The sequence below is a fragment of the Leptonychotes weddellii genome, chromosome 4, assembly GCF_054177405.1.
Source record: "Leptonychotes weddellii isolate Sample4059 chromosome 4, ASM5417740v2, whole genome shotgun sequence".
Classification (NCBI taxonomy): Eukaryota; Metazoa; Chordata; class Mammalia; order Carnivora; family Phocidae; genus Leptonychotes; species Leptonychotes weddellii.
This window is the reverse complement of record NC_138372.1, coordinates 97341506-97367109: the sequence shown is the minus strand read 5'-3', so window position 1 is coordinate 97367109 and position 25604 is coordinate 97341506. Positions and strand designations below refer to the sequence as shown.

Here is a 25604-nt window from a genome sequence, read left to right as displayed (position 1 = left end):
TAGAGTTGCTCATAATATGTTCTTATAATTGTTTGTATTTCTTTGGTGTTGGTTATGATCTCTCCTCTTTCATTCATGATTTTTTTTTATTTGGGTCATTTCTGTTTTCTTTTTGATAAGTCTGGCCAGGGGTTTATCAATCTTATTCTTTCAAAGAACCAGCTCCTAGTTTCGTTGATCTCTTCTGCTGTTCTTTTGGTTTCTATTTCATTGATTTCTGCTCTGAAATTTATTATTTCTCTTCTACTGGGTTTAGGCTTTATTTGCTGTTCTTTCTCCAGCTCCTTTAGGTGTAGGGTTAGGTTGTGTATTTGAGACCTTTCTTGTTTCTTGAGAAAGGCTTGTGTTGCTATATACTTTCCTCTTAGGACTGCCTTTGCTGCATCCTAAAGATTTTGAATAGTTGCATTTTCATTTTCATATGTTTCCATGAATTTTTTTAATTCTTCTTTAATTTCCTGGTTGACCCATTCATTCTTTAGTAGGATGCTGTTTAGCCTCCATGTATTTGAGTTCTTCCAACTTTCCTCTTGTGATTGAGTTCTAGATTCAAAGCACTGTGGTCTGAAAATATGCAGGGAATGATGCCAGTCTTTTGGTACTGGTTGAGACCTGATTTGTGACCTAGAATGTGATCTATTCTGGAGAATGTTCCAAGGGCACCAGAGAAGAATGTGTATTCTGTTGCTTTTAAATGGAATGTTCTGAATGTATCTGTGAAGTCCACGTGGTCCCGTGTGTCATTTAAAGCCTTTATTTCCTTGTTGATTTTTGCTTAGATGATCTGTCCATTTCAGTGAGGGGGGTGTTAAAGTCCTCTACTATTATTGTATTATTGTTGGTGTGTTTCTTTGCTTTTGTTCTTAATTGGTTTATATAATTGGCTGCTCCCATGTTAGGGGCATAGATATTTACAATTGTTAGATCTTCTTGTTGGATAGACCCTTTAAGTAGGATATAGTGTCCTTCCTCATCTCTTATTATAATCTTTGGCTTAAAATCTAATTTGTCTAATATAAGGATTACTACCCCAGCTTTCTTTTGGTGTCCATGAGCATGGTAAATGGTTTTCCACCCCCTCACTTTCAATCTGGGTGTGTCTTTGGGTCTAAAATGAGTCTCTTGCAGACAGCATATCAATGGGTCTTGTTTTTATATCCAATCTGATAGCCTGTGTCTTTTGATTGGGGCATTTAGCCCGTTTACATTCAGGGTAACTCTTGAAAGATATGAATTTAGTGCCATTGTATTGCCTGTAAGGTGACTGTTACTGTATATTGTCTGTGTTCCTTTCTGGTCTATGTTACTTTTAGGGTCTCTCTTTGCTTAGAGGACCCCTTTCAATATTTCTTGTAGAGCTGGTTTGGTGTTTGCAAATTCTTTTAGTTTTTGTTTGTCCTGGAAGCTTTTTAACTCTCCCTCTATTTTCAGTGACAGCCTAGCTAGATATAGTATTCTTGGGTGCATATTTTTCTCGTTTAGTGCTCTGAATATATCCTGCCAGTCCTTTCTGGCCTGCCCGATCTTTTTGGATAGGTCTGCTGCCAATCTAATGTTTCTACCATTGTAGGTTATAGAACTCTTGTCCCGAGCTGCTTTCGGGATTTTCTCTTTGTCTTGCAAGTTTTAGTGCTCGCTTCAGCAGCACATATACTAAAAATGTCTTGCAAGTTTTACTATTAATTGTTGGGGTGTTGACCTATTTTTATTGATTTTGAGAGGGGTTCTCTGTGCCTCCTGGATTTTGATGCCTGTTTCCTTCCCCAAATTAGGGAAGTTCTCTACTATAATTCGCTTCAGTATACCTTCTGCCCCTCTCTTTCTTCTTCTTCTGGGATCCCACTTATTCTAATACTGTTTCATCTTATGGTATCACTTATTTCTCAAATTCTGCCCTCGTGATCCAGTAGTTGTTTATCTCTCTTTTTCTCAGCTTCTCTGTTCTCCATCATTTGGTCTTCTATGTCACTAATTTTCTCTTCTGCCTCATTTATCCTAGCAGTTAGAGCCTCTATTTTTGATTGCATCTCATTAATAGCCTTTTTGATTTCAACTTGGTTAGATTTTAGTTTTTTATGTCTCCAGAAAGGGTTTCTCTAGTATCCTCCCTGCTTTTTTCAAGCCCATCTAGTATCTTTATAATCGTCATTCTGAACTCTAGTTCCGACATCTTACTAATGTCAGTATTGATTAGGTTCCTAGCAGTCGGTACTGCCTCTTGTTCTTTTTTTTTTGAGGTCAGTTTTTCTCTCTTGTCATTTTGTCCAGAGGAGAATAGATGAATGAGAGAACAAAAGGCTAACAGGGTAACAGAGACCCCAGGAAAATGTACACTAAACAAATCAGAAGAGCTCCAAAACCAGGGGGAAAGAAAGGAAAAGAAAGAAAAAAAGAATATGATCAAATATGATCAGGCTGTTGCATAGATCAGTAGATCTACACTAGAGTTTGGGCATATTTTAGTCTGTTAGAAGAAAGTACCTCCCAAAATTTTAAAGAAAGAAAAACTTATATATGTACAAAAATAATGGTTAATACGATGAAGGGTTGGAATATGATTGTAAAGATGAAAATTGTAAAGGATTTTATAAAAGGAATTGACAAGATAGGAAGTTTGTTGAAAAAAGAAAGAAGAGAAATTAAAAGAAAAAAGAAATTGTGATCAGGCAGGAGACCAGAACAAAGCTATACACTAGAGATTTAGGGTATATTTTGGTCTGCTAGAAGAAACTGTATCCCAGAATTTTAAAGAGAGAACAATTTATATATATATACACACAAAATAAGGTTAACTACAATGAAGGGATAGAATATGACTCTAAAAATGAAAAAGATTTTTTTAAAAGGGATTGATAAGATGTTGGTTGAAAAAGGGAAAAAGAAAAATTCAAAAAAATAGAAAAAGAAAAAGAAGAAAATTTTAAAAGTTAACTTTGAAGACTAAAGAATCATCGGGAAAAAAGCCATGAATTCTATGTGCTGTATTCCCCTGGTGCTGGAGTTCTACCGTTCTCGTTGATCGGTAAACCTGGTCTTGGCTGGCTGTTCTTGCTGATCTTCTCTGGGAGGGGCCTGTTGCAGTGATTCTCAAATGTCTTTGCCTGAGGCAGAATTGACCAGGCTAAGTAATCTGCTCGGGTTTGCTCTCGGTAGCTTTTGTACAGTTTTCTGTACGGCTTTGGAGGACAAGAACTCGGGACCCCACTCCTCAGTGAGCCTCCAGAGAAAAGCAGTCAATCACTGCCGTCTCTCCGGTCTCCAGCCACACTCCATGCTCACCCGGCCTGTGACCGAGCATTTCTATCTCTGGTACAGGACGCTGTTTGGAGTCCCAAACCCCGCAGATTCCTGTGGTGCAATCCCACGCCACTCCTCCTCAGGAAGGAAAGGCAGTCTCCCCAGCTCTGCCGCTTGTTGGGTCCCTGCTGGAAGAGTAGTGGCCTAATTGTGCCGCGGATCACGGTTTATGGCAACCCTGAGCTGAGATCCCACGCCTTGGCTCCGTCTTTGCAGTCAGCTTCCCTGCTCTGATACCTGGGAGCTCTGCCGCACTCAGGCACCCTTGGTCTTTCTGTGACCCTGAGGGTCCTAAGACCACACTGTCCCAGCAACGGTTCCACCCCCTGCTTAGCCACTGCAGCAACATCCCTCAGTGGAGCAGACTTCTAAAAGTTACAGTTTTGTACTCCACTGCTCTATCACTTGCCGGTAGCCGGCTCCCTCCCACCATGGTCTGTCTTCCCAGGTATCACCTCGGATTCACTTCTCCACACATCCTACCTTCCAGAAAGTGGTCGCTCTTCTGTTCATAGAATTGCGGCTATTCTTTTCTTCGATCTCCTGTTGAATTTGTAGGTGTTGAGAATGGTTTGATACCTATCTAGCTGAATTCCTGGGACCAGACAAAATTTAGGTCTCCTACTCCGCCATTTTGCTCTCCTCCGAAGGCATCCATTTCTTCCAGGGTCCTCAATATTAGGATATAGCTGTTGGTAATAATTTCTAATAATTGTTTCTATTTCCTTTGTGTTAGTCATGATCTCTCCCCTTCATTCATAATTTTATATAGTTTGGGTCCTTTCTCTTTTCTTTTGGATAAGTCTGACCAGTGGTTTATCGATCTTATGGGAGATCTTTTTTCAAAGAATCAGCTTCTAGTTTCGTTCATCTGATCTACTTTGTCTCTGCTTTCTAATTCATTGATCTCTGCTCTAATCTTAATTATTTCTTTTCTAATGTGTTGCTTAGGCATCGTTTGTTGTTTTTTCTCCAGTTCTTTAAGATGTAAAGTTAGTTGATGAATTCGGGATTTTTCTGGTTTTTTGAGTGAGGCTGGGATGGCTATGTATTTTCCTCTTAAGACCACCTTTGCAATATGCCATAGGTTTTGGACAGATGTGTTTTCGTTCTCATTGGTTTCCATGAATTGTTTAAGTTCTTTGATTTCCTGTTTGACCCGAACATTCTTGAGCAGAGTGATCTTTAGCTTCCAAGTATTTGAATTTCTTCCAAATTTTTTCTTGTGATTTGAGTTCCAGTTTCAAAGCATTATGGTCTGAGAATATGCAGGGAATAGTCTCAGTCTTTTGGTATCGGTTGAGACCTGATTTGTGGCCCAGTATGTGGTCTATTCTGGAGAAGGTTCCATGTGTGCCCAAGAAGAATGAGTATTCTGTTGTTTTGGGGTGGAATGTTCTGTATATATCTATGAGGTCCATCTGGTCCATTGTGTCATTCAAAGCTCTTGTTTCTTTGTTGATTTTCTGCTTAGGTGATCTGTCCATTGCTGAGAGTGGAGTATTGAGGTCTACAATTAACGTATTGTTATCAATATGACTCTTTATTTTGGTTAACAGTTGACTTATGTAGATGGCTGCTCCCATGTTGGGGGCATAGATATTGACAATTGTTAGATCCTCTCGTTGGATAGACCCTTTAAGAATGATATAGTGTCCTTCTCTGTCTCTAACTACCGTCTTTAACTTAAAATCTAATTTGTCTGATACGAGAATTGCTACTCCAGCTTTCTTTTGATGTCCGTTGGCATGGAAGATGGATCTCCATCCCTTCACTTTCAGTCTGAATGTATCTTCAGGTTCAAAATGAGTCTCCTGTAGACAGTATATGGATGGGTTCTGTCTTTTTATCCAATCTGCAACCCTCTGCCTTTTTATGGGAACACTTATGCCATTCACCTTCCTAGTGATTATTGAAAGATATGAATTTATTATCATCATGTTGCCTGTGAAGTCCTTGTTTCTATAGATTGTCTCTGTAAATTTCTATTCTATATCACTCTTGGGATCTCTCTCCTTTTATAGAATGCCCCTTAATATTTCTTGCAGGGCTGTCTTAATGGTCACATGTTCTTTCAGTTTCTGCTGGTCATGGAAGCTCTGCATCTCTCCATCCATTCTCAATGACAGCCTTGCCGGATAAAGTATTCTTGGCTGCATGTTCTTCTCATTTAATACCCTGAATATGTCTTGCCAGCCCTTTCTGGCTTGCCAGGTGTCTGTGGATAGGTATGACGTTGTTCTGATGTTCCTCCCTGTGTACGTAAGGAATCTCTTCCCCCTAACTGCCCTTAAGGTGGTTTCCTCGGTTCTAAAGATTTGTGAGTTTTACTATTACATGCTGGGGCTTTGGTCTGTTTTCCTTGATCTTGGGAGGGGTCCTCTCTGCCTCTAGGACACGAATGTTTGTTTCATTCCCCAGATTAGGGAAGTTCTCAGCTACGATTTGCTCAAATATATTTTCTAGTCCTCTCTCTCTCTCCACCCCCTCAGGGATCCCAACAATTCTGTCATTGGAATGTTTCATGGTGTCACTTATTTCTCTAATTCTGTGTTCATGGATTTTAAGCTGTTTCTCCCAGGCCTCCTCTTTTTCCTTTTCTATCAATTTGTCTTCTAGATCACTAATTCGTTCTTCTGCCTTGTTTACCCTAGCTGTTAGAGTATCTACATTAGATTGGATCTCATTGATAGCATTTTTTAAGTTCTGCCAGTTCAGCTTTCATTTCTGCCCTTAGGGACTTTATGTTGCCATTAATCTATTTCTCCATTCTATCTCTCGTCTTTATAACTGAAGTTCATTTCCAACATCTTGCTTATATCTGTATCCATTTGTAAATCTGTGGCAAAAGTCACAGTCTCTGAGTCGTTCCTATTTTGGGGGGTCCTCCTAGTCATTCTGTTGAGGGGTGGTTGAAGTAATATACAGAGTTCAAATTACTCACCACAACCCAAGCAAGATGCACCTGTTCTATAGGGGCCTTAGTATTGTCGGCCTCTTGTTCTCCCAGCCTGTGTTCCAGGGGAGGGACCTGTCATGCAGTTACTCAGGCAATCCTGTTTGGGCAGGTGGGGGGGGAATTGGGCTCAGTGAAAACCGGCTTTTTGGGGCTTTTGTTGTCTGTTGGCTTTCCCTGGTGGCTTTCCACGTCTCTTCCGAGAGTCAGAACAGAAGAGACCGTTTCCAGCCCTCTGCCTTAGAAGAGAGAGATCGCAGTCTGTTCTTCAGTGAGCTCTCCAGGCCAAGCCATCTCCGTTTCTTTCTGTGCTGCTAAAAACGGCAGCGTCGTGAGTTGTGTGCCCCTCAGCGGTGCTCCCAGCTCTCCCTTCCAAGTCCAGGCACGTCTTTGCCCTTCTAAAACCACCAGCCACCCCCAGTTCTCACATGTGGCCCCACCACTCCAGGTTTCAGTCCAGGGGGCTGCCCTAAAGTCCTTTCCCCACCTCTACCGGTCTGTGAGTCTGTGCCCCATCCCCAGCACCAGAGGCTTTCATGCACTGATGGTGCAGGATCCCGAAGGCTCCCTCCGTCTTCCATTTATCTTCCAATATCTGCCCGCGGAATCACAGCTCCCCGGATCATACCTCGAAACCAACTGCCTGCAATATTCTGTTTGTAGAGATTCAGATGTATCTTCTTACATCTCATTTTGATTTTGTGGGTGATCAGAGTGGTCTGGTAGATATCCAGCTCAGTTCAGGGGATCGGTTGGAATAAGTTCCCCTACTCCTCTGCCATCTTTTCCTCTCCTTCCTTGCCAATATATCTTTAGCATGGATTCCAAAACATAATTCAAAAGGTAAATGCGTTTGTAATTTTGCCAGCTTTCACCGCATCCTTTATTTGGGGGCTATAATTTTTTGCATTTCCTCGGCAGTGTACAAGAGTGCCTATTTCATCACAGTCTTGCCAGTAGAGTATATTGTGATTTTTCCAATTTTATAGGTGAGAAAGAATTTCTCAGTGTTGCTTTAATTTATATTTCTCTTATTACAAATGAAATAGAGCATATAGTCATATATTTAAAGCTCATTTGCATTTATTTTCAGTAAACTATCTGCTGGCCCGTTTTTATAATCAGATTTTGCTCTTTTTCTTTTCCTCTAACTCCTTTTAGCTTTCTCTAAGAGCTTTAAGGCTGTGCATCTCTGCTGTGCTTGCTATCAGGAAGCTCCTCAAAAGAATTTAAATCTAAGATAGTGCCCAAATAAATATTACAGAAGCCCATGTAGCATTTAATAGTGTCCTGAGCCTTAAAATTTTATGACTGAATTACCTTCTAAATCGAACATTTTTGCCCTGGTTAATATTTAACTACTGAGTATCAGGATTTTAGAACTGGAAAAGGATTTTAATGATCCTTGAGTCTTAACCTCATATTTTTGTAGGTGAGGAAACTAACTCTGTATTCTTGGTTTATAGACAAAATCTTACAGATGATCATTCAACTATCTTATATTCCAGATGAGAATATAAAGGGTCAGATGAATATATCTCTGTATAGGAGATAGGAATGGCAGTTTGTTACTAGGAAGAGACTAGAATTTTTAAATTGTAACTCCTGAGTTTCAAATTCTGGACCTGTGATCATCTTCAGACCTGAGACTATCCCAAATCCTTCCAGATGCTTTCTAAAGAAATCAGATTTGAAAGTAAATGAAAACAGTTCTTAATGCCTAAATTTGGCATGAAGATTTCTGGGGACGAGTACAATAATATGGTTCATGTACAAATGCTTCCTGTATTTCATGGTTTTTATATATAATAATCTTTAAAATTATTTATAGTCATTGGTGTTTATTTTGCTTGTTATGTGGGTAGGCACTCGTAAAATATTTGTTCAAAGCAGGGATGTTCATATAATTTTCTTTTTTTCTTAGGAGTTCATGTGTCACACAATTAGCCCTTTTGGAAAGGGTGTACAGAATGTTCAAGAGGGACGACCTACTTTCAAATGTTACTCGCCAAGCATTTGTAGATCGCTCCCTTCTCACCCTTTTGTGGCATTGTAGCCTGAGTGCTTTGAGAGAGTTCTTCAGCAAAATTGTGGTGGATGCCGTTGATGTGTTGAAGTCTAGATTTACAAAGGTATTGTACATCTATTATTAAATTTAATATTACTAAGAATTGACAAATCTCCTTGATCGGTGTCCTTAAAAATTGCAGTGTGTTCACTCAGAGGATCTTTAGTGCTCAAGGAGTGTTACCTCAACAGTTTGATAACAATCTGTAGTTACATGGGTTCTGCATTAGGTTCCTGAGGGTGCTGTAAGAAATTACCACCAATGTGGCTTAGAACATCAGAAGTTTATTCTTTTAGTTCTGCAGGCCAGAAATCAGCATCCTTGGGCTTCAGTCAAGGTGTTGCAAGGCTCCAGAGGCCCGAGCGGCAAATCCGTGGTTTGCCTCTTCCCGCTTTTGGTGGCTGCCAGCATTCCTTGGCTTGTGGCCCGATCACTCCTCTCTTTGCTTCTATGGTCACATTGCTCCTCCTCTTCTAATTGCTCTCTGCCTCCCTCTTATAAATATATGATTGCATTTAGGACCCACTTAGATAATCTCCCCATCTCTTTACTTGATTTTATCTGTATAATCCTTTTTTATCATATAAGATAACATTCACGGTTCCAGTGATTAGAACATGGGTATTTGTAAGGGGATATTATTCAGCTGAATACAGTCCACCTGCACCAAATATTCCCACTTGCAAAATACATTTATCCCATCCCAATATCCCCCAAAGTCTAAATGCATTACCTCATCAACTTTTAAGTCCAAAATTGTGTCTGAATATCATCAGTTCAGAGTCCTAACTTTCATCATTTAAATCATAATGAATCAGATATGGGTGGGATTCTGGGTGTGATCTGTCATGGGGCAAAGTTCTTTCCATTTGTGGACCTATGAAACTAGAAGACAAATAATGTGTTTCCAGAAGACAGTGGTTCAACAGGTGGGATGACTATTATATTCATTCCTGTTCCAAAAAGGAGAAAATGAAGTAAAAAAGAAGTTAGTGTTCCATAGCACTTTCAAGGTCCAGGCAGGCAAATTCTGTTAGGTTTCGAGACCCGGGAATAATGCTTTGTTGCTTAATGTTCTGCCCTCTGGACCAAAGTCTCCATTCTTGGAGTCATTCTTCTTTTTTCTTGAAGGGTAGCATATATTGCAGCTGAGTAGTTTTATCAATCTGTTTCTTGCCTGTAGGATTCAGGGAGTACAAGAGCCTTTTTTTTTTTTTTTCCCATTTCATTTTGTCTCTGTCCCTTTCAGTCCAAGCTGGTGGTGTTCCTTCTGGTATGATGTTCTCAAAAACTATAAATCTCTCCTATTTGTGTCTTGGAGGTTTACTCCATTAGATAAGAGAGTCCTCCACAGATCTTTGATGGATAATGGCATCTCTGTTCCTGGTTCTGCTGAAATGGTTGAGGGCATCCATGAGTACCATGCTTAATTTCTTCAGCACTAGCTCAAGATTGTCCAGCCACATCCTTGTTCTCTCCAGAGCCACTTTTCTAACAGTGAATCTCCTAATGTTAGCATCTTTTACCGTCTGGGTAAGCTGAGAATTTCTCAAGTCATCACATTTTGGTTCCTTTTGCTCAGTAGTTCTTAACTTTATGTCTTGTACCTCACATTGTATTATAAGCAGCAAAGAATTGGAAGCAGGCAGCACCTTCAACAAATTTGCTTGGAAATTTTCTCAGCTAAATATTCAAGTACATGGCTTACAAGTTCTGTTTTGTGTGTAACTGTAGAACACTTACTCAGCTAAGTTTTCTGCCACTGTAAAACAAGGATCCTCTTTCCTCCAGTTTCCAAAAATACGTTATTTCCTTTTGAGACCTCACTGGCAACTACTTTAACCTCCAATTTCTACCAAAAATGTGTTTATGATGATTGAGATGTTTTGTAAGACAGTTTTAGCTTTTTTTGCCATGCTTTTCATTTCCTTCTGAGCCCTCACCACCAGTGCCTTCAGTGTTGGTATTTCTACTAGCAGTCACTATAGGCAGTTGGCTTTTTCTGTCTTGCATGGGAAATTTCTTTTAGCCTCTACCTATCATCTGTTTGTTAGAGCAGATCCAACTCTTGATACCAGAATGTGTATTAGTTTCCTGAATCTTCAGTAACAAATTACCATAAGCTTGGTGGCTTAGAACACCAGAAATTTATTCTTTCCCAGTTTTGGAGGCCAGAAGTCCAAAATTACTTTCACTGAGCTGAATTTATGGTTTTGTCATGGCTACACTTGCCCCAGCGGCCCTGAATATCCACTCCTTGCCTCCTCCAGCTTCTGGTGGCTACTGGCATTCCTCAGTATGTGGCTACATCATTCTGGCCTCTAATTCTGTCATCACATTGCCTTTTCCTGTATGTCTCATCCCTCTCTCTGTCCTCTTACAAGATTACATGTGGTTTCATTTATGGCCCACGGGAACAACCCAGAATTGTCTTCTTATCTCAAGATCCTTAATCACATTCGAAAAGTCCTTTCCTGCCTTATGAGATTGCATTCACAGGTTCTAGGGATTAGGATGTGGTATCTTTTAGAAACTACTGTAAATAGTTGAACATTTTGTTTTTTAATACATTGAAGTTTCACCTGCTGTTGTCATGCCTTCGATAAGATTTTCTGCAAAAGCCCTATACTCGTGTCCTAAGTTTACTATTTGGACATTGTACATTACTTCCTGCCACACTCAATATAACACATAAATATTTAGACCTATGTTCCTGACCTTGGGTCATCTCCTATTGAAGTGATTCAATATCTATGTTAAAACTACATTCTATGTAAAGAGCATTGAATATTAAATATATTTAATTGAATATTCAATATATTCAATAAACTATTTTTCATGTTTGGTAAGACCAAAGATAATCATCTGTTACCTTTTCTTAGCTAAATGAATCTATCTTTGATACTCAAATCACCAAGAAGATGGGCTATTATAAAATGCTAGATGTGATGTATTCTCGTCTTTCAAAAGAGGATGTTCACTCGAAAGAATCTAAAATTAATCAAGTTTTCAACGGCTCATGTGTTACAGAAGGAAATGAACTTACAAAGACACTTATTAAGTAAGGTTTTAGTTAACTTTGTTATTTGATTTGTATTTGATTTGTTGTATTTGATTCGTTAATATTTTTGATGCATATATTTTTATGCTTGCATATAATGTGAATAAATGGTTAAGTTTGTTTAAATACCAGTTTTTATAGTTTTCTTGGTTTTTTTCTTAGGTACAAACTACTTAGACTTTAATGTAGCAGGTTATTGGGTAGCATGTTTATCCTATACTCATCTTTTACAAGGAGTAAAACTTTTTTCTGTTGTTATTGTTTTTTTCCTACCATTTTCTCCCCTTAATAGCTTGATATATTTTTAATGGTATGATTTACAATATGAGGTATTTTATTTTTCCTGACTGTAATTTGAAGTGAAAGGAATGGCAGTATGTTCAAGCAGGTATTCTATAAAATACAAAGTAATCGAATACATTTTCTCTAAAACTGGCCTTCTAATGAAGTTCCCTCTTAGTGAATATTGAATGCACAAATTGCCATATCTCATTTTGCATATCCCAAACAAGCTTATCCTTACTTTCCTCTTACCCTAATTCTTATTTTATATCCTCTGGGAATGACATCACCATCCATTCATTTGCACCAACGAGAGCCCTGTTTTATTTTTCCTTCTTCATCTCTCCAGTCTCCATGCATACCCTGTCAGTCACCAAATCTAGTGGATTTTATCTCCTCAGCCTTCCCAAGACTGGGGCCCTTCTTTCATCTTCCTTCCTTCATACAGTGTTGTAGCACCTGGTGTTCTTTGGTGAACCACTGCAGTGCAGTCTCCTTCGTAGTTATTCTCCCCACTCCTGGGCTTGTCTCTCTCAGTTTTTCCATATTACTGCTAGTATGATAATACCTCTGCAGTATGAACCTGATTGTTTCATTCTCCTACCTAAAACATTTCAGACTACCTAAAACACTTTATTTTTTTATTTATTTATTTTTTTTTAAAGATTTTATTTATTCGAGACAGAGAGAATGAGAGAGAGAGAGCACATGAGAGGGGGGAGGGTCAGAGGCAGAAGCAGGCTCCCTGCCGAGCAGGGAGCCCGATGCGGGACTCGATCCAGGGACTCCAGGATCATGACCTGAGCCGAAGGCAGTCGCTTAACCAACTGAGCCACCCAGGCGCCCCTACCTAAAACACTTTAAAAGAACTTCATCTTCAGTATCAGGGACCAGCAAAATTTTTCTGTAAAGGGCTTGCCTGGTAGTAACTGTTTTCAGCTTTTCAGGCTGTCTGGTCTCTTGCAACTACTACACAGTACTGGAAAAGCAGCCATAAATAATATGTAAATGAATGGGCATGGCTGTGTTCTGACAAAACTCTTCAAAAGTAGTTGGTCACCTGGGCACTGTTTGGAGACCCCATCCTGCAGAATGAAGTCTGAGCTCCTTAGCATGGCAGGCAAGCTCTTGTAGGAGCACACCCCTCTCCACCTTGTGCTCACTGCCAGCCACTGCTGTACCCACCTCATCTTCTGAACACACTGTGTGGCTTAGCTCTTACTGTAAGTGACACTCTTCTCTCTGTTCATAATCCTCACATACATTTTCCCTTTGACTAACTTAGAATTCAAAACACAGTTCTTATAATTTCTCTTAAAACCTTTTGTTGATTCCTTCACCTGGGTTACTATCCATCCTCCTTGCTTCCATCTCTTAACTTGTGCTGGTTGCTGTTGCTATGCTTACCACAGTGTGGTGAAATCCCTGGACGCTGCCTTTGCCTTGAGATGGGCATGGGTTCAGTGACTTGCTTGTCTTTTATTTCCAGTACCTGGTACTATGCCAGACACAAGCTTGACACTCAGAAAAGGCTGAACTGAATTGAGATCCTGTTATCTAGCATTGTTGGGCTTGAGCAACGATTTCCCTGTTACATGAATTAATTTTTAACCTGGATCTACTTTGCAGATTGTGCTATGATGCATTTACAGAGAACATGGCAGGTGAGAATCAGTTGCTGGAGAGGAGAAGACTTTACCACTGTGCTGCATACAACTGTGCCATTTCTGTTATCTGCTGTGTCTTCACCGAGTTAAAATTTTACCAAGGTTTTCTCTTCAGTGAAAAACCTGAAAAGGTAGACTTCTGAAATTTTCACATTTGCTATCACTGTAGGATTTCAAGTTAGACTATATAAATTAAAGTTATATCATAATTTGCACGTTCTTATAATATTAAAGATGTAGCTCTTATAGTTCTGCATACATACATATACGCACACCCATATATATTAAAGCTGAAGTGCTTCCACATGAGTTATTAAGTAAGCATTAATTCTATAGTAGCATCAGCAATAAGGATTTCCACTATTCAGATATTTTTACATGATTCTTTGGATTTACAGAACTTGCTTATTTTGGAAAATCTGATTGACCTGAAGCGCTGCTATACATTTCCTGTAGAAGTTGAGGTGAGTGAAATTTTTCAGTGGGTTCCTGAGTTTAAAAAATTTACCAAGTACTTATAGAAAAAAAAATGTTATGTTGAACATGTTAAATTCTCAATATTCAAGTCTGCTTTGAACTATAAAATCTGGTAGTTTAATGTAGTTCAGCCCGAGGTATAATCTCAGGCAATTATAAAAAAAATTATCATAACTTGATTTTTCCCTTTCTTAACTAGTAAAAGATAGAAAATGGCAAAAAAGGAGCTATTCGGACATATCCAAGAAGTTGTTTGCTGAGTAAATTCCTCTAGTCAGTGAAATTGAGATCCATCCAGATACAGAATTATAATGCTGTGGCCTGCTTGGGTGATTTGGCAGGATAATGGAGGTGCTGTGAGCAGAAGTCATGGGGATAATTGGAAAACTTGCTGTGGCAAATGTGACAAGCTTGATTTTAGTCATGCTAAGTTTGACATGCCAGCCTCAGCAATTGGTGGGAGGTTGTAGGTGCAGCCTTTCACAGCCCACTGGAAATGGGAATTGGGCAGAGTGCCAGAGCTTGTGCACCATGGTCTAGGTCAGGAGCTGTCACTCATGTTAGTGTCCATGGCTGCTGACTTCACCATGTGTGAGTGGTTCATGAGTTCATGTAAACGGTTGCTTCCTGCCTTGTGCCCTTTTGAAACAAGACTGGGAACATTTTTCAAGGTGTATGTTCAAGGAACAAACAAAAATAGCACTCAGACACTCGCTATATGTTACTTCTGAACTTTACTATAGCGCTGTATAGTGCTATGATATACCATAACTGTATAGTTAAGGAAACTGAGGCTCATAGGTCAAGTACAGACTATTGGTAATCTGGGCATGTGGCTACCAGAACTTAGTCTGCACTGGGTCCCAGAGCCCAGAGCGGGGAGGCAAATGCCTCAGTGGGGTTCTGCGGGAAATGCGTTTCGTAAGGGTACTCACCTGTCTTTGTGGATACTTTTTGGTGATTTTAAATTTGATAAAAGTCTTGTTTAAAAATTAATTTTTTTTGCCAAATTGCTACTAAAATTGAAAATGTGTGATCATGATTCTAAAAAGTTTTAAATTGTGTATTTGTTTTGCCTTAATAGGTTCCTATGGAAAGAAAGAAAAAGTACATTGAAATTAGGAAAGAAGCCAGGGAAGCCACAAATGGGGATTCAGGTAGGATGTTTTCAAAATGATGAGAATGATTCCAATTTGTTAAGTAACAAATGGTATTTGCTATGTAAATAAAAAATATTTTAAATATCCAAAAACATTGAAATTGAGTTTGAAAAGATTTTAAGTGGCAAATAGAATTATATTTTGAAAGAAATGCAATGAGCTAAACCTCAGAATGGCCAAAGAGGGCTGAGAAATGGTATGCTTTTCTTAATAGTGCAAGATAGGTTGATAGTTATTTGTTTGCATATGGATTATATTTATATTTTGTTTAAATACATTCAGAAATGTGTTAAAATATAAGTCCCATCCTGCCACTCCTCTGCTCCAAACCTCCCATCAGCTCCCACCTCCCTGAGGACAGAGCTGCCTAAGGCCCCTGACCTGCCTGCCTCCTCCCTGCCACTCTCCTTCCTGCTTACTCTGCTCTAGCAGCACTGTTCCCCTGCCTATGCTTGTAGGCACCAGGCTCACTTTGGCTCCAGGGCATTTGCATGTGATGTTTCCTAAACCTACAATAATCTTAGTCCCAGATATCAGCGTTTTGTTTAATACTAACCTTTGAAGGAAGTTCTCCCTGGCTTCCCTATTTAAAATTAACTGTCTCTTGCTCCGCATGTGCCTTGTTTTAGTTTTTTGCTTAATTTTTCTTCATAGCTTTTTTTTCTTGACTTGAGAATAAAATTTGAACCAGTGTTGTAAATTCCTTACATATGTAGATTGTGGATTAGTTGTTTTTCAGTAGTATCTTTTCCCACATCTGTGTTAGACTTTATGTGCAAACTGTACCCCCTCAAAATTTTAAATGCAAGGAAATTATGTTACTGTCATATCCAAAAATTGTGTATAGTTTAACTTAATTTCTCTGTCCATGATAGTAGAGAATAATTGCTCAATAATAACAAAACCAAAGGAGGTCTTTCCCCGTTTCCTTTTGCTTTGTTAATCTGGATAATCTGTTGAGAATCACAGAAAAGAAAAAAGCCTTAGTTAACACAGTCTTTTAATTTTAGTATCATTTGAGCTTAGAGAAATACATTTTTTTATCAATTTAAATAAATATATTTTCTTCTTTATATTTCAGGTGGCCCTCATTATCTATCTTCCTTGTCATATTTGGCAGACAGCAGCCTGAGTGAGGAAATGAGTCAATTTGATTTCTCAACTGGAGTTCAGAGCTATTCATACCGTTCCCAAGACCCTAAATCTACCCCTGGTCATTTTCGGAGACAGGTGATCACATTTTGTATATTGAAAAATATTGTTGGCATTTGTAAAGGAAGGGGGGCTTCATTGTTAGGGGAAGCCAGTTCTCTGTGGGTAGTCCTCAGACAATAGCATTTGGAGAATTTACCAGGATCTAAGTCCCAGCCTTCCATCCTGTAGGCAATTGGATTTCATCAGTAGGATGAAAGGAGGAAAGAAGGCTCTCTCCCAAGGGCTGATTCACATTAGCCAGTCTCCATGAAATTAGTGTTTGAGGGGCGCCTGGGTGGCTCAGTCGTTAAGCGTCTGCCTTTGGCTCAGGTCATGATCTCAGGGTCCTGGGATCAAGCCCCACATCAGGCTTTCTGCTGGGCGGGAAGCCTGCTTCTCCCTCTCCCACTCCCCCTGCTGTGTTCCCTTTCTCGCTGTCTCTCTCTCTCTCTTAAATAAATAAAATCTTGAAAAAAAAATTAGTGTTTGAAATCAGAACTGCATTTAAGGGTCTCCGGTGAGAAAGATAACTACTGTAGAGACTCAAATACCATGCTGATGTGACTGTTGTATTATCCTCTGTGGAAAATGAAGAAGCTGCTCAAATATTTGATGTTATCAAACTGAAATAACTAAATGCATCTGTGTTCATAAATGATAGCTTAACCTCATGAACAGAGCTAGGAAACGTGTTGGTAGATACATATCTGTGCACTTACAGAGGCACACCCATGTGTACAAATGTGTAAAACCATGAGCTCCAAATGTGTAAAACCATGAGCTCCTGGATACCAAAAATGGTATCCAGGGTTCATTCAAGTTTTTCCCTTTCTGGTTTCTTAGACATGCACTGACGCACCTCTTCCTTCCCTCAATCCCTCTGCTGTCCTCTGAACACTGATGCCTTCCTGGAGTGGGTCCTGAACCACAGGCAGGCACCCCACTCTCTCCCTCCCCACTCCCAGACACTGCCAGGCAGCTCTTGTCCCACTCTGGTCTGCCAAAGTGGCTTTTTGCCTGAGGAGGACAGGAGCAGTACAGTGTTTTTGAAGTTGAGTTTGACTGTACTTTATGTTGCCCCTATGGTGGGCTTCTTCCTTTTTAATGAATGCTTCAAGGAGGAGCCCATTCATTAATTCTTTCACCCGGATTATGTCGTACATCTGTGCTGGGCATTAAAAAAGTACAACTTTGTTCTATTATGACTACATTGTCTAGTGAGACTCATCCTTCATGAATAGGCCATTTACATTGAGGCATCTTGGGTTCAGTCCTCATGCCTTCAATTTGACTGCATGACTTGAGTCTCCATTTTCAGATCTATCCAGTCCTTGTGAGAAGCATCCTGACAAATAATTTTGGCTGAAAAACATGTCGTGTAGATCTGAATGCAGTCAGATACTGTGATTAATTCCTTTGACACCTTACCAGGTATATGGAAAAAGGGACATTAAGATTACTCTGATTGATTTTTATGGCTCATTATTTTTTTTTTGTTTCTTATAACCCTGATTGGATAAAATTTACTGTTTATTATTTACAATTTATTGTTCCACTGTGTGTGTGTGTAAAATTTACTATACGTGTATGTAAAACTTCAGTTCATCATTACACTTATAAAATGATTACCTCTGCTATAATTTCTAAGAATTTTAGGATCAACAGTGGTTTAAAAGTTTTGTTCTTTTATTGATTAAAATTTCAAGGCAAATTAAGGATTTTACATTTTTTAGTTTACTGAGAAAAAAATATAGGTGAAAATTTATCTTACAGTTGTGTTTCAGTAGTTCTGCTTTCTCCATAATGTGGCAACTAAGAATCATGGAGACTGTTGCTCTCAAGGTGTTGAGAGTTCTGGGGCCTCCCCGGACACAAACATTTGGAAAGATCTTAGTGTTTGTACAAAGCAACGTGTGTCCACATGGATGGTGTGAACTAAGTATGACCCCGGGGGGAGTGACCATGCATATAAAGATCAGAGGGAAAATATGTATCTAGAATGTAAGGAAGACATGAGGTCTTGGGTTTTTTGTTTTTTTTTTTAAGTTGTTTAATAAGAAAACCCAACAAATGTGTTTAATATTATTACCAATTTATCATTGTTACCTTACTGTGTGTTTTATGATATTGCCCCAAAAGGCAGAATATCATATACACTAAAATTTTAAGTTTACTCTGCATCATTGGATTCTTCCCTTTTCCTAGGAGCATAAAGACCCCATGGTCCAAGATGCTGTCCTAGAGTTAGAGATGGATGAGCTCAATCAACACGAATGTATGGCGACCATGACAGCCCTGATTAAGCACATGCACAGAAATCAGATACTACCTAAAGGAGAAGAGGTTTGTTTCTGCTAATCTTGTCTCATTTAATACTGTTTATTGGTATCATAGTAAGAATGAACACTTAATATCGAATACCAAATTCTATATCTACTAAACATTTTTTGTTGCTCATGTCTTACTTTGTCATCTCATAATATCAAAATGTGAAGTTATTTTCTTCCACATTTTAAGGTACTCTTGAATGTATCATTTCAGGGTTCAGTGCCAAGAAATCTTCCTCCGTGGATGAAATTTCTTCATGACAAACTAGGAAATCCATCAGTATCATTAAATATCCGTCTCTTCTTAGCCAAGCTTGTTATTAATACAGAAGAAGTAAGTAATTTATTTTTTGCTTAAAAATTCTTTGCAATTAGTAAGAAGTTGGAAGAATAGGAGGATGCTAAGTTTGTCTCGTACCTCGAATGCAACTAGATAGTTACCAAATCATTCTGAACACCTGGGAAATCAGTAGGAGATCTGAGAAAACAAATGCTGTAAGTTTACCAGTAGAAAAATATGACCACAGGGGTGCCTGGGTGGCTCAGTCAGTGAAGTGTCTGCCTTCAGCTCAGCTCATGATCCTGGGATCCTGGGATCGAGCCCTCAGTCGGGCTCCTTGCTCAATGGGGAGCCTGCTTCTCCCTCTTCCTCTGCCCCTCCCCCCCATTCCTGTTCCCTCTCTCTCTCTCTCAAATAAATAAGATCTTTAAAAACAAATGACCACATTTTGGAAGGTAGGAGGTATGGAGACTTGAATCCAGTGTGATATAGCTGAGGATACAGCTGAGGGGTGGGAGCCTGCTTAAAGAGAATACCACAAAATATTAATAAGCAATGGAATGCAAAATCGGAACTTTTAGAAGTCTGCTACAGTGGGGCATGTTCCTGGCTTAAAGGTGCTCAAATGGTGAAGCAGGGCAGAATTCCAGGTGTGACAGCGTGCTCTCAGGATCCCCGGGGTCTCAAGAAGAACAGGTGGTGCCTGAGTGTGGCAGAGTTCCTAGGCATAAGAGCAGGGAAGCCGGCTTAGAACAGTGAGTTAGGTGCCGACTTTCTCCTCTGTGTTGCCATTAAGTGTGTAGCAGTCATGCAACCACTTTCCTGGGAGGGGTCCAGCAAAAAGCAGAAATGTGGTAAGAACCACCCCCTCCCCCAGAAGAACAGCATGGGTCTGCCCCACAGGAGTCCCTAAAATTTGGAGTTTTGAAACTCAGTCTTGTGCCTGAGATAAAAATGCCTGGTCACAGGGCAGGTGAACACAGAGTTCTCATGGAAACTGGGGAGACAAGACTGATTGGTTGCTTCTCTGTGAGGGCTCACTGAAGAGTGGAGGGCGTCTGCATATTCATCCTGCCCATCAGTGCTGAAAGCCTTCGGGGAGCAAAACAGTGCCACCTAGTGGAGTCCAGAACTGCTTACACCAAGCCCTACCTCTGCTCATTGGAGGTGTTTTTTCACTAAGGCAAGTCCACCTGAGAATCAGTGCAATAGACCCCCCCCGCCCCGCAGAAGACCAGCACAAACAACTCACTCTCACCAAGTTTATTAATCATAGAGGGTTACAAAGCTTCAGCTTGGGGAAAACACTACATAGCATTCTTCACATTTTTATTCATTAGTCTTTTAGTATTCCTTTTTGTTATTTTCTTACTTTTCCAAATCTTTTCTTATTCTTTTAAATTTTTATCTACATATATGCTTTATATATTATTTTTGCTTTCTTTCATTGTATTTTATTTAATAATTATATATGCATATAGATATAGATATATTTCTCTTTCTTCCTTTCATTCATTCATTCAACATATTGGGATCTAGTTTCTTTTAACAAGACCAAACACAACCAGGATCTACTTTTTTTTTTTTAAAGATTTTATTTATTTATTTGACAGAGAAAGACACAGCGAGAGAGGGAACACAAACGGGGAGTGGGAGAGGGAGAAGCAGACTCCCTGCCGAGCAGGGAGCCCGATGCGGGACTTGATCCCGGGACTCCAGGATCATGACCTGAGCCGAAGGCAGTCGCTTAACCAACTGAGCCACCCAGGCGCCCCAACCAGGATCTACTTTTATGTTTTGTTCAGTTTGTTTGTTTGTTGTTTTGTTTTCTTTTTTCTGTCGTCATTGTTATTGTTTATTCTCCTTTCTTTTCTGGACAAAATAACAAGACAAATTCACCACAAAGGAAAGAACAGAAGGTAGTACTCACTCCCAGGGATTTAATCAATATGGATATAACCAAGGTGTCTGAACTAGAATTTAAAACAATGATTATAAAGATACTAGCTGGGCTTGAAGAAAGCATTGAAGACACTAGAGAATCTCTTACTATAGAGATAAAAGAACTAAAATCTAGTCAGGCCAAAATTAAAAATGCTATAACCAAGATGCAGTCCCAAATGGAGACCAAAAAAAGAGGATGAATGAAGCAGAAGAATGAATCAGTAATACAGAAGATAAAATGGATGGAAAATAAGGAAACTGAAAAGAAGAGGGAAAGAAACCTATTAGATCAAGAAGGTAGACTGAAGAAACAGCGATTCCATAAAGCAAAATAATATCCATATTACAGGAGTCCCAGAAGAAGAGTGGGAGAAAGGGGCAGAAAGTGTATTTGAATGACTTACAGCTGAGAACTTCCCTAAACCGGGGAAGGAAATAGGTCTTTAAGTCCAGGAGGCACAGAGAGCCCCCCTCAAAATTAAAAATAGATCAACATCTTAACATATTATAGTGAAACTTGCATATTACAAAGATAAAGAGAAAATCAGGGTGCCTGGGTGGCTCAGTCGGTTAAGCATCTGCCTTCAGCTCGGGTCATGATCCCAGGGTCCTGGGATTGAGTCAGTCCCATGTCAGGCTCCTTGCTCAGCAGGAAGCCTGCTTCTCCCTCTCCCTCCAGTGGTGCTCTCTAATGCTCATTCGTTTGCTCTCCCTCTCTCAAATAAAGAAATAAAACCTTAACAAAAAGATAAAGAGAAAATGCTGAAAGCAGCTTGGGACAAGAGGTTCTTAACCTACAAGAATAGAGGTATAAGGCTGGTAGCAGACCTGTCCACAGAGACCTGGCAGGCCAGAAAGGACTGACATGATATATTAAACGTGCTAAATGGGAAAAATAGCAGCCAAGAATACTTTATACAGCAATGCTGTCATTCGAAATAGAAGGAGAGAGAAAGACTTTACATGACAAACAAAAACTAAAGGAATTTGTGAAACTAAACGAGCCCTGAAAGAAATATTAAAGGGGATCCTTTGAGCGAAGAGAGAGCCCAAAAATAAAGATCAGAAAGGAACAGAGACAATCTACAGGAACAGTGACTTTATAGGTAGATAATACAATGGCACTGAATTCATGTATTTCAAGAATTATTCTGAATGTAAATGAACTAAATGCTCCAATCAAAAGATATGGGGTATCAGAATGGATAAAAAAAACAAGACCCATCAATATGCTGTCTACAGGAGACTCATTTTTAGACCCAAAGACACCCCCAGATTGAAAGAGGGGGTTGGGGTGCCTGGGTGGCTCAGTCGGTTAAGCAGCTGCCTTCGGCTCAGGTCATGATCCCAGAGTCCTGGGTTTGAGCCCTGCGTCAGGCTCCCTGCTTGGCAGAGAGCCTGCTTCTCCCTCTCCCTCTGCCTGCCTCTCTGCCTACTGTGCGCTCTCTCTCTCTCTCTGTCAAATAAATAAATAAATAAAATCTTTAAAAAAAGAAGAAACTGAGGGGATCGAGCACCATTTATCATGCCAGTGGACATAAAAAAAAAAGCTGAAGTAGCCATCCTTACATCAGGCAAACTAGATTTTAAACCAAAGATTAATAAGAGATGAAGGACACTATCTCATAATAAAAGTGTCTATCCAATAAGAAGATCTAAGAATTGCAAATATTTATGCCCCTAACTTGGGAGCAGCCAATATATAAACCAATTAATAATAAAATTAAAGAAACTCTTTGATAATAGTACAATAATAGTAGGAGACATTAACACCCCATTTATAGCAATGGACAAATTATCTAAGCAGAAGATCAACAAAGCAACAAAGGCTTTGAATGACACACTGGACCAGATGAACATAACATATATTCAAAGCATTTCATTCTAAAGAAACAGAATACACATTCTTCTTGAGTGTACTTCCCACATACTGGGTCACAAATCAGGTCTCAACCACTACAAAAAGATTTGAGATAATATGCATATTTTCAGGCCACAATGCCATAAAATTTGCAGTGAACCACAAGAAAAACAAATACATAGAGGTTAAAGAACAGCGTACTAAAGAATGAATGGGTCAACCAGGAAATCAAAGAAGAATGTAAAAAATACATGGAAGCAAATGAAAATGAAAACATTACAGTTCAGAACCTTTGGGATGCTGCAAAGGTGGTCCTAAGAGGGAAATATATAGCAATACAGGCATTGCTCAAGAAACAAGAAAGGTCTCAAATACACAACCTAACCTTACACCTAAAGAAGCTGGGAAAATTACAGCAAATAAAGTCTAGATCCAGCAGGAGAAGAGAAATAATAAAGATTAGAGTAGAAATCCATGATAAAAAAAAAGTAGAACAGATCAACAAAAGTAAGAGCTGGTTCTTTGAAAGAATTAATAAGATCGATAAACCCCTAGCCACACTTACCAAAAAGAAAAGAGAAAGGACCCAAATCAATAAAATCATGAATGAAAGGGGAGAGATCACGACCAACACCAATGATAGGCAAACAATTATAAGAGAATATTATGAGCAGTTATATGCCAACAAATTAGGCACCCTGGAAGAAATGGATACTTGCCTACAAACATATAAACTACTGCAACTGAAACAGGAAGAAATAGAAAACCTGAACAGACCATAATCAGCAAAGAAATTGAATCAGTAATCCAAAATCTCCCAACAACAAGAGTCCAGGGTCAGATGGTCCCCCAGGGGAATTGTACCAAACATTTAAAGAATTAATACCTGTTCTTTTGAAACTGTTCCAAAAAAAAAAAAAAAAACAAATGGAAGGAAAACTTCCAAACTCATTTTATACAGCAAGCATTACCTTGATCCCCAAAAAGGCAAAGACCCCACTAAAAGGAGAATTACAGATGAATATCCCTGAGGTACATGGATGCAAAAATTCTCAACAAAATACTAGCTAATAGGATCCTTCAGTACATCAAAAGGATTATTCACCATGACTAAGTGGGATTTATTCCTAGGCTACAGGGGTGGTTCAGCATCTGCAAATCTCTCAAGGTCATACACCACATTACTAAAAGAAAGGACAAGAGCCATGTGGTATCCTCAATATATCTCTGACATGAATGGATAGAGGGAACGTTCCTCAATACCCTAAAAATCATATAGGAAAGACCATACCTATAAAAAGTCATATAGGAAAGACCCACATAAATATCATCGTCAATGGGGAGAAACTAAGAGCATTTCCTCTAAGGTCAGGAATACAACAGGGATGTCATCTCTCACCACTGTTATTTAACACTGTATTGGAAGTCCCAGCCTCAGCAGTCAGACAACAAAAAGAAATGAAGGGCATCAAATTGGCAAAAAAGAAGTCAAACCTTCACTCTTTGCAGACGACATGATACTCTATATAGAAAACCCAAAGGATTCCACCAAAAAATTGCCAGAACTGATACAGGAATTCAGGAAAGTTGCAGGATATAAAATCAATGCCCAGAAGTCAGTTGCATTTCTATTCGCTAACAGAAGAAGAATGAGAAATCAGGGCATCGATCCCACTCACAATTGCACCAAAAGCTATAAGATATCTAGGAATAAGCCTAAGTAAAGAGGTAAAGAATCTGTACTCTGAAAACTATAGAACACTCGTCAAAGAAATTGAGGCAGACACAAAAAAATGGAACAACATTCCATGTTCATGGATAGGAAAACAACTATTTAAAAACTGTCATGCTACCCAAAGCAGTCTACACATTCAATACAGTTTCTATCAAAATACCATCAGCATTTATCACAGAGCTGGAACAAACAATACTAAATTTTGTATGGAACCACAGAACATCGAAATAGCCAAAGGAATGTTGAAAAAGGAAAGCAAAGCTGGAGGCATCACAATTCCAGACTTCAAGCTGTATTACAAAGCTATAATCATTAAGACAGTATGGTACTGGCACAAAAAACAAGACACATAGATCAGTGGAACAGAACAGAGAACTCAAAATTGGACCCTCAACTCTATGGTCAACTACTGTTCGACAAAGCAGGAAAGAATATCCAAGCAAAAAAGGATAGTCTCATCAACAAATGGTGTTGGGAAAATTGGACCGCCACATGCAGAAGAATGAAACTGGACCATTTTCTTACACCATACACAAAAATAAAGTCAAAATGGATGAAAGATTTAACTGTGAGTCAGTTATCCATCAAAATGCTGGAGGAGAACACAGGCAGCAACGTCTTCAGCCTTGGCCACAACACCTTTTTGCTAGACATGTCTCCAAAGGCCAGGGAAACAAAAGCAAAAATAAACTATTGGGACTTCAAGATAAAAAGCTTTTGCACAGCAAAGGAAACAGTCAGCAATGAAAAAGGCAGGCTACCGAATGGGAGAAGATATTAGCAAATGACATATCAGATAAAGGGCTAGTATCCAAAATCTATAAAGAACTTATCAATCTCAACACCCCAAAAACAAAAAATCCAGTCAAGAAATGGGCAGAAGACACGAACAGACATTTCTCCAAAGAACACATACAAATGGCCAACAGATACATGAAAAAAATGCAACAACATGTTGGTGAGGATGCAGAGGAAGTAGAACCCTCTCACATTGTCAATGGGAATGCAAACTGGTGCAGACAGTTTCCTCAAAAAGTTAAAAATAGAACTATCCTATGACTGAGCAGTTGCACTAGTAGGTATTTATCTAAAGGATACAAACATAGTGATTTGAAGGGGCACATGCAACCCAACATTTATAGCAGAAATGTCCAGAATATGCAAAATATGGAGAGTGCCCACATGTCAATGGACAGATAAATGGATAAAGAAGATGTGTATGTGTGTGTGTGTATATATATATATATATATATATATATATATATGCAATGGAGTACTACTTAGCCATCAAAGAA

At 39.2% G+C, this 25604-nt stretch overlaps 1 protein-coding gene across 1 annotated transcript in view; it reads left to right on the top strand.

Annotated features, from left to right (window-relative positions):
• Positions 1–25604, top strand: part of PRKDC (protein kinase, DNA-activated, catalytic subunit) — a gene marked incomplete at its 5' end in the record, with an annotated part of 225068 nt that overhangs the window by 95241 nt on the left and 104223 nt on the right. The window contains 8 exon segments of the mRNA XM_081817118.1: positions 8178–8385; positions 11204–11382; positions 13294–13462; positions 13730–13795; positions 14893–14965; positions 16050–16198; positions 18368–18505; positions 18704–18823. Coding sequence (XP_081673244.1) covers positions 8178–8385; positions 11204–11382; positions 13294–13462; positions 13730–13795; positions 14893–14965; positions 16050–16198; positions 18368–18505; positions 18704–18823 — 1102 coding nt within the window.